The sequence below is a fragment of the Nicotiana tomentosiformis genome, chromosome 6 (genome assembly GCF_000390325.3).
Source record: "Nicotiana tomentosiformis chromosome 6, ASM39032v3, whole genome shotgun sequence".
Classification (NCBI taxonomy): domain Eukaryota; kingdom Viridiplantae; phylum Streptophyta; class Magnoliopsida; order Solanales; family Solanaceae; genus Nicotiana; species Nicotiana tomentosiformis.
Window position 1 is genome coordinate 118,772,760 of NC_090817.1, and position 9,593 is coordinate 118,782,352.

General features: G+C 43.9%; 1 protein-coding gene across 1 annotated transcript; it reads left to right on the plus strand.

Moving 5' to 3' along the window:
- The first annotated feature begins 7,533 nt into the window (after positions 1-7,533).
- LOC138894652 (uncharacterized) lies at positions 7,534-8,721 on the plus strand. The gene is made up of 2 exons (XM_070179368.1): positions 7,534-7,817; positions 7,938-8,721. The coding sequence occupies exons 1-2, from the start codon at positions 7,534-7,536 to the stop codon at positions 8,719-8,721; spliced, it is 1,068 nt and encodes a 355-aa protein (XP_070035469.1).
- Positions 8,722-9,593: the final 872 nt, after the last annotated feature.

Below are 9,593 nucleotides of genomic sequence, written 5' to 3' on the forward strand. Positions count from 1 at the left end.
CATTTGCGTAGCTATCTTGTTTAGTCTAATACAACATATCTACATGTCTTAATTGCCTATGTGAACTCTGTGCAGCATGCTTAGTGAATTTCCTGCTTCTTCCTTAACTGATACTTAGTCTAAATCGTAAGATTTTATGATGTAGTTGCATTTCTATTGTTTGCGCTGCATATTTACTTTAGGACTACGGAACGGTATTGCGGGAGATCCCCCTATACTGTATATTTACGTTGGGACTACGGAACGGTATTCTGGGAGATCCCCCTGTACTACATATTTACTTTGGGACTACAGAACGGTATTCCGGGAGATCCCCCTGTACTGCATATTTACTTAGGGACTACAGAACGGTATTCTGGGAGATCCCCATGTCTTGCACATTTACTTTTGGATTACAGAACGGCATTCCGGGAGATCCCCCTGCATATTTACTTTGGGACTACGGAACGGTATTCCGGGAGATCCCCCTGCACATTTACGTTTGGGACTACGAGACGGTATCTCGGGAGATCCCCTGTTGTGTTTCTGTGTACTGAGCTGTTACCTTCTCTGATTTCATTATTGTTAAATTTCAGCCTTTATTTTATTGCGGTATTACAATATATATTATTTTATTATGTATTTACCAGTAGAACCCTGACCTGACCTCGTCACTACTCGATCGAGGTTAGGCTTGACACTTACTGGGTACCGATTATGGTGTACTCATGCTACTCTCTGCACATGTTCTTTTCATTTGCAGATCCAGATGCATCTTATCAGCCGCACTATTAGTGAGCCGGGACACCTTTGAAAACTTCAAGGTATATCTGTCGCGTCCGCAGACCCCGGAGTCTCCTTCTACTCTTTCTCATGTCAATTATCTTCTGTATTTTTCCTTGTTAGACTCTGATGTATAGAGACACTAGATTTTTTCTTCTGTAGTTTGTGATTCACGATGTTCCGGGTTTTGGGTTTGTTGTGTATTTTTGAATAGTTGGTTAAATTTATATTTTTATTTCATTATTCCGCAAAATGTTAGGCTTACCTAGTTGTAGAGATTAGGTGCCGTCACTACGTCACACGGAGGGGAAATTGGGTGGTGACAAGTTGGTATCAAAGCTCTAGGTTCATAGGTGTTGTGAGTCACAAACCGGTTTAGTAGAGTTTTGCGGATCGGTACAGAGACTTCTGTACTTATCTTCGGGAGGCTATGGAACTATTAGGAAAATTTCACTATTTTGATTCCTTGTCGTGTGAAAATTATTGACTTCAAAGATTCTAAACTTCTGTATTCTATTATCTCACATATGGTGAGGACACGTACAAACAGATCCAATGACCAGGCTCCCGCGCCCCCTGCTAGAGCCGCGAGAGGCCTGAGTTGGGGTAGAGGTCGAGGACGTCCACGTGTTGCCGCTAGAGCACCCGCATGAGCTGCTACAGAGGAGCCCCCAGTAGCTCAAGCTTGAAGGCAGAAACCTGAGATACCTGTTGCTGCACCAGCCCTCCAGGAGACTCTAACCCAATTTCTAAGCATGCTCAGCACCTTAGCTCAGGCTGGATTGATTCCACTTGCTCCTTCCACATCTCAGGCCGGGGTAGGAGCACAGACTCCCGTCGTCGGTACTCTAGAGTAGTGGGTTCAGGTCAACCAGGTTCCAGAGATTGTACCAATGCAACTAGTAGCTACAGCTCAGCTCGAGATTAGGGCAGCAACTTCTGAGGTGGAGCAGCTCAAACTTGAGAGGTACAAGAAGTACCACCCACCTACCTTCAGCGGATTGGCTACAGATGACGCTCAGGGTTTTCTGTAGGAGTGTCATCGTATTCTCTGTACTATGCGCACAATGAAGACGAACGAAGTTTCTTTTACTACATTCCAGCTTAGAGGAGCATCCTATCAGTGGTGGCGTGCTTATGAGTTGAGTAGTCCGGCTGAGGCAGCTTCACTCACATGGACTTAGTTCTCGGACATGTTTTTGAGGGAGTATGTCCCCCAGAGCCTCAGAGACTCATGGCGCACAGAGTTTGAGCCGCTGCGCCAGGGTGCTATGACTATGTTAGAGTATGCAGTCCATTTCAGTGATTTGGCCCGGCATGCACTAGCCTTAGTTGCCACAGTTCGAGAGAGGGTTCGACGGTTTATTGAGGGACTCCATCCCAGCATCCGGAGTAGTATGGACAGGGAATTGGAGATGGATATTTCTTATCAGCAGGTTGTGAGTATTTCCAGGAGATTTGAGGGCATGTTTGCCCGGGATAGAGATGAGAGGGAGGCCAAGAGGTCTCGAGAGGCTGGTTATTATTCTGGAGCTCATGCCCCAGGAGCTTGCCATGGTAGGGGTTATGTGATCTGCCCCATTCATTCAGCTCTTCTATCCGCCAGCGGTGTTCCGGCTCCTCCTAGGCCCCAGGAGCCTTATTATGTAATGCTAGTATTTAGTGTGCCTCATGCACGAGGTGTTCCTAGTGGCCAGTCCAGCAGACCTGGCCCGAGCTAGTCACAACAACCACGCCCTCCCAGAGCTTGTTTTGAGTATGGAGACACTCGCCATGTGGTGAAGGATTGCCCCAAGATTAGGAGGGGTGCACCTCCACAGACTTCTCAGCCACATCATGCTCCATTGGGCCCTCAGGCTATGATTACAGCACCAACTGCCACCCCACATGCTCAGCCAGCTCGAGGTGGAGGTCGGGGAGGTAGAGGTCACCCTAGAGGGGGAGGTCAGGCCAGATATTATGCACTTCATGCTCGTATAGAGGCAGTTGCTTCTGATTCTGTCATTACAGGTATTGTTTCGGTTTGTCATAGAGATGTGTCGGTATTATTTGACCCAGGTTCTACATACTCTTATGTGTCCTCTTATTTTGCCCCGTATTTGGGTGTATCTCGGGATTCTTTGAGTTCCCCTATTTATGTGTCTACTCCTGTTTGAGATTCTCTTGTTGTGGACCGTGTGTATCGATCGTGTTGGATTACTCTTAGTGGTTTTGAGACCAGAGCCGATTTATTATTGCTCAGCATCGTGGACTTTAATATTATTTTAGGCATGGACTGGTTATCACCCCATTATGCTATTCTTGATTGTCACGCTAAGACCGTGACGTTGGCTATGCCAGGATTTCCGCGATTTGAGTGGAGAGGTACCTTAGAGTATACTCCCAATAGAGTTATTTAATTTCTTAAAGCTCAACGAATGGTCGAGAAGGGGTGTGACGCGTATCTAGCTTATGTGAGATGCCAGTATTGATACCCCTATAGTTGAGTCAGTTCCAGTAGTGAGGGAGTTTGCAGATGTGTTCCCAGCTGATCTTTCGGGCATGCCGCTCGACAGGGATATTGATTTTGGCATTGATTTGTTGCCGGGCACTCAACCCATCTCTATTCCTCCATATCGTATGGCTCCTCCTGAGTTAAAGGAGTTGAAGAAGCAGTTACATGAATTGCTTGATAAAGGCTTCATTCGGCCCAGTGTGTCACCTTGGGGTGCTCCTATCTTATTTGTGAAGAAGAAGGATGGCTCTATGCGGATGTGTATTGATTACCGCCAGTTGAACAAAGTCACAGTGAAGAACATGTATCCATTGCCTCGTATTGATAAATTATTTGATCAATTACAGGGTGCGAGAGTGTTTTCCAAGATTGACTTACGTTCAGGTTATCATCAGTTGAAGATTCGGGAGCCAGATATCCCAAAGACTGCTTTCAGGATCAGATATGGTCCCTATGAGTTTCTTGTTATGTCTTCTGGGATGACCAATGCCCCAACAACTTTTATGCACTTGATGCACAGTGTATTCCGGCCTTATCTTGAATCATTTGTCATTATGTTCATTGACGACATTCTGGTATACTCCCGAAGTCGGGAGGATCATGAGCAGCACCCGAGGACTGCGCTTCAGACCTTAAAAGAAAAGAAGTTATATGCAAAATTTTCAAAGTGTGAGTTTTGGCTAGACTCAATGGCATTCTTGGGTCATATAGTATCGAGTGAGGGGATCCAGGTGGATCCGAAGAAGATTGAAGCAGTGCAAAGTTGGACTAGACCGTCCTCAGCTATAGAGATCCGGAGTTTTCTTGGTTTGGCGGAGTATTACCGTCACTTTGTAGAGGGATTCTCATCTATTGCAGCACCTATGACCAGGCTGACCCAGAAGGGTGCTCCATTCAGGTGGACAAAGGAATGTGAGGAGAGCTTTCAGAAGCTCACGACAACTTTGACTACAACCCCAGTATTGGTATTACCTACAGGTTTAGGGTCTTATACTGTATATTATGATGCATCGCGGATTGGTCTAGGCACGGTGTTGATGTAGGACGGTAGGGTGATTTCCTATGCGTCCAGACAGCTTAAGGTGCACGAAAAGATCTATCCTATCCACGACCTTGAGTTAGCAGCTATTGTTCATGCCTCGAAGATATGGCGGCATTATTTGTACGGTGTTCCTTGTGAGATTTACATCGATCATCGGAGTTTGCATCATCTGTTTAAGCAGAAATATCATAACTTACGTTAGCGGAGGTGGTTGGAGCTACTTAAGGATTATGATATCACTATTTTGTACCACCCTGGGAAGGCCAATATAGTGGCCGATGCTGAGTCGCCGGGCAGAGAGTTTGGGGAGTTTAGCATATCTACCAGCAGTAGAGAGGCCATTGGCGTTGGATGTTCAGGCCTTAGTCAGCCAGTTTGTGAGATTGGATATTTCTGAGCCAAGCCGAGTATTGTCTTATGTGGTCTCTCGGTCTTATCTTTATGATTGTATCAGGGAGCGTCAGTATGATGACCTCCATCTGCTTATCCTTAAGGACACAGTCCAGCACGGTGATGCTAAGGAGGTCACTATTGGAGATGATGGTGCATTGAGGATGCAGGGCACGCTTTGTGTGCCTAATATAGATGGTTTGCGTGAGTTGATTCACCAGGAGGCTCACAGTTCGCGGTACTCTATTCATCCGGGTGCCGCAAAAATGTATCAAGACTTGAAATAGCATTACTGGTGGAGGAGAATGAAGAAGAACATAGTAGAATATATGGCTCGATGTCTGAACGGAAGGGTGCTCCGTTTAGGCAAGCAGGTCAGAAAGCTAAGATCAAAGAACATTGCTTCCGTTAAGGTTCATTGGAGGGGACATTCGGTCGAGGAGGCGACTTGGGAGACCAAGCAGGATATGCTCATCCGTTATCCTCATCTTTTCACCACTTCAAGTATGTGTCTATGCTCGTTCGAGGACGAACGATTATTTTAAGAGGGGGAGGATGTAACGTCCCGGCCGGTCATTTTGAGAGTAATAGCCCCGATCCCCTATTTACTGCTTCTCCCATATCTATTTCTGCTATTGTGACTTGCTGGGAGGTTTCGTTTTTGGTTTTTGCAGTGATTTGGGACACTTAGTCCCTAAACAAAAGCTTAAGTCTTAGGATTTTGACAGTAGTCGGAACTGTGTGAAGACGACTCCAGAATGGAGTTTCGTCAGTTTCGTTAGCTCCGTTGGGTGATTTTGGACTTAGGAGCTTGTTCGAATTGTGTTTTGCAGGTCCGTAGCTCATTTAGGCTTGAAATGGCGAAAGTCGAATTTTTGGAGTTTTGGGCCGGTAGTGGAATTTTTGATATCTGGGTCGGTTTTCGATTCTGGAAATTGGAGTAGGTCCGTAATGTTGAATATGACTTGTATGAAAAATTTGGGATCAATCAGACGTGCTTTGGTTGGTTTCGGCATCGGTTGTCGAATTTGGAAGTTTCAAGTTCTTTAAGTTTGAATCGGGGGATGATTTGTGATTTTAGCATTACTTGATGTGATTTGAGGGCTAGACTAAGTTCGTATGGTGTTTTAGGATTAGTTGGTATGTTTGGTTGTGGTCCCTGGGACCTCGGGTGAGTTTCGAGTGCTTAACGAATCAAAAGTTGGATTTGTGTTGCTGCTGAAGTCTTCAGACTTCTGGTATTTTCGCACCTGCGGTGGAGAGACCGCAGGTGCGGGATCGCACGTGCGGAGAGGCAAGTGTAGAAGCGGAAAAATAGAGGAGTGCCAGGGGTCACAGGTGCAAGGTGAATTCCGCATCGGCGATGTCCGCGGATGCTTTAGTGTCATCACAAGTGCGCAAGGTCCGCAGAAACGGAAGGGATTTCCGCAGGCGCGCATGCGCAGGTGCGAAGGAAGAGGGGTAAGTGATTTGCGCAGATGCACACATTTTGCCGCACAAGCGCACCCACAGGTGCGAGCCCAGGCTCCGCAGGTGCAGAAATACTTGGGCAGTGGTTAAAACCGAAGGGCTTCACGATTTTTGTCATTTTGGACTTGGAAAACTAGGTTTAGGGCGATTTTTGAGAGATTTCCTTGAGGTAAGTCCCTTGTACTTACTTTGATCAATAATCTTACTTCCCTATGTATTTTTCCACCTAGTTAGTGTGTATTTAATTTGGAAATTGGGAATTTGAGGCTAGGGATTTTGAAGTTTGATTTGTGGATTTGGAGGACCATTTGGTGTCGGATTTTAGTAGATTTGATATGGTTAGTGTTGGCCCAAGTAAATGATAGTTTTGAAGATTGACAAAGGAATTCAGGGATGAACCAAGTCCATCACTGGTAGGCATAGACACATGCAGATTCAAAGCACGTGAGATGCACATGCAGGAGATAAATGAAATCTGGCATAATAATAGATATCTCCTGATAAAAAAGATTGCATAATTGATAAGGAGAAGGACTCCTTACTCAACGAGAACATTATCCAAGATAAGAAAGGAGTTAGGAGTTGAGATTAACTAGAACTCTTCCACCAAGGAAGAGTAGCATTAGAACTCTAGTTGTTTTCTACTCTACTAACTCTATAAATCGCAGGATGTTCTCATTCTACAGGTGATGCACAAAAGCAGAAGTTAAATGTGAATTGAGAGCAAAATATCAAGACATTTTGCAAGTAGTTCATGTGTGATTCAAGTGTGTGAACCTGACGCTACATGAACCAGATAGAAGAACCAGCTCCAAGTATCTGTCTTTTATTCTAGTTCAATTGTAGTAGGTGTTTTCATATTGTACCTTTCAGCTTTATCTAGAGGCAATTGTAATAGGTACTCAGAGTATTCAAGTTAGAGTTAACTTGAAGTTGTCGCAGCAGTTAGAGGCTGGTTGCCACAACGGGATTAGAGTTAATCCTAGGTTTACAAACATATTTTGTAAATGCTGTTTTTGGCTCAGTGATTTGGTGAAGTTTTTGGGAAAATCCTACTGGGAAGTAGGTCGTGGTTTTTTCACCTTTTGAGCCGGGTGTTTTCCATGTAAAAATCTCTATGTAGTTGGAACACATAGAAGAACCAGATCCTTCTATAATCTGTGCACGCGAAAAATTGGACACCACACAAATCACCCCCCTCTTGTTTGGTATTGACGTATAAAACATCAATTGGTATCAGAGCAGGTTATCCTTGAAGAGGCTAACACCTTAGGAGAAGATCAAGATGAGTGCACCACCTAGAAACTGGGAAGGGCAATCCACTGCTAGGCCACCACTCTTCAATGGCCAGTACTACTCCTGGTGAAAAAATAGAATGAGAGACCACATCATAGGAGAAGACTATGAGCTATGGGACATTGTCATAGATGGTCCACTGGCTACCATGAAGATAAATGCCGAAGGAGAAGAGATGCCAAAAATAAGAGCTGACTGCACTGCTGACGACTTGAGGAAATGGGAGAAGAATGCTAAGGCCAAGAAATGGCTCGTGTGTGGACTTGGTCCGGACGAGTACAACAGAGTTCAAAGCTGTACTACTGCTAAGGAAATTTGGGACGCTTTGCAAGTGGCTCATGAAGGAACACCTCAGGTGAAGAGGTCCAGAGGAACGTTACTATATTCTCAATATGAAATTTTCACTATGAAGGAAGGAGAAACCATCCAAGAGATGTATACAAGGTTCACCACACTAACAAATGAACTTAAGTCTCTTGGAAGGGTTATTCTTGAAGAAGACAAAGTTGAGAAGATTTTGACAAGGGTTCTGCCTGTCTCATGGGAGAGCAATATCACTGTTATTCAGGAATCAAAAAACACTGCCACTCTTAGGTTGGATGAGCTAATTGGAAATCTCACTGCTTATGAACTTAGAAGGCAAACCATGAAGATGGATGCATCCAAGAAGGCAAGGAGCCTGGCACTCAGAATCACTGAAGGTTCTGATCTAGAAGATGATGAAATGGCTATGATCACAAAGGACTTCAAGAAGTACCTAATTAGAGGAAAGGGTTCTTCAAGAAGTGGAGGCTACAGCAAACCAAGGGTTCCTGAAAAACAGACCAACGAGGGCTGCTACAAGTGTGGGAAGACTGATCACCACATCAAAAACTGCCCTCAATGGGAAATTGAATGGAAGAAGGAAAGAGTTGAACGAAGAAACAGAAAGAAGGAACAGGTTCATCCCAAGAAGAACAAAGGATCAACAAAGGTTATGGCTGCTACTTGGGGAGAAAGCTCAGATGAGGATAAACAAGCACTTATGGCAATTACAGAATCCGATGAGGAATCTGAAGTAAGTATAATCCATCTAAAAGACAAGATTAAGTTTTTATCTAAAGAAAGGCTACTTGAGTTACTTCTAGATTTCATTGATGAATCTGAGGATATAAACAATGAAAAGAAACAACTGTCCAAGGAATGTGTGATTTTAAAAGCAAAGTGTAAGAACCTCGAACTTAGAATTAGTGAGACTGTAAGTGAAAATACTGCACTAAAGAACTAGGTTCATGCATTTGAATCAAATGTCCTAGAACTTAGATCTGAAAACCTGAAACTAAAATTAGGAACAAGTAAGAAGATGGCTGATTGCACACAACTCACTCTAAAAGAAAATATAGGTAAACTAAAAGATGAGTTGTATAATAAGGATGAGCAGGTAAGAATTTTGACAAAGGATCTAGGCAAGGTCAAGCATGAACTAGACAGAACTTGTAAATGGAATAGGTCCTCCGATGCACTGTCATGGCTACAGGAACATCACAGTAGCAATAGAAGAGGAATTGGGTTTAGGAATCTGCCACTAAATGGGATCCCAAAAGCAAGTATCTCACACTTCCTGAGAACAAAATTTGCACACATTGTGGTAAGACTGGTCACTATAAAAGTGAATTCACTGCAAAAGAAAAGGCTAGTCAAAAGAATAAAAAGTTTGTTTAAGGGAAAAATAGGCTGCCAGGTTTGGCTAAAAAGAATTTGATTCATCCTTTTGCCTATAGAAAGGGACCCAAACTAGTTTGGGTTCCTAAGACTAACCCCTGATTTCCTTTTGCAGGTCCAAGTAAATGGGAGCAGCCAAATATGGTACATGGATAGTAGCTGCTCAAAGCATATGACAGAAAGTAAGAACCAGTTCCTTTCACTTGAGGACCTCAAAGGAGGTAATGTCTCCTTTGGAAATAGGAAGAAAGGTGAGATCATTGGGGTCGGTAAGATAGGTAAGACTAACTCTCACTCGATTGAGAATGTCTATTTGATAGACGGCCTAAAATACAGTCTAATTAGTGTATCACAAATGTGTGATAGAGGTAACTTGGTAGCATTCACCTCTACTAAATGCTTTGTGATTAATCTTACCACTGACAAGATTGTTTTGCA

Bases quoted from the DNA above. Each gene is read 5' to 3' on its own strand.
- LOC138894652 (XM_070179368.1), top strand. From the start codon at position 7,534: ATGAGAGACCACATCATAGGAGAAGACTATGAGCTATGGGACATTGTC. The intron at 7,818-7,937 runs GTCCAGAGGAAC...GTCTCTTGGAAG, and splicing joins GGAACACCTCAGGTGAAGAG to GGTTATTCTTGAAGAAGACA.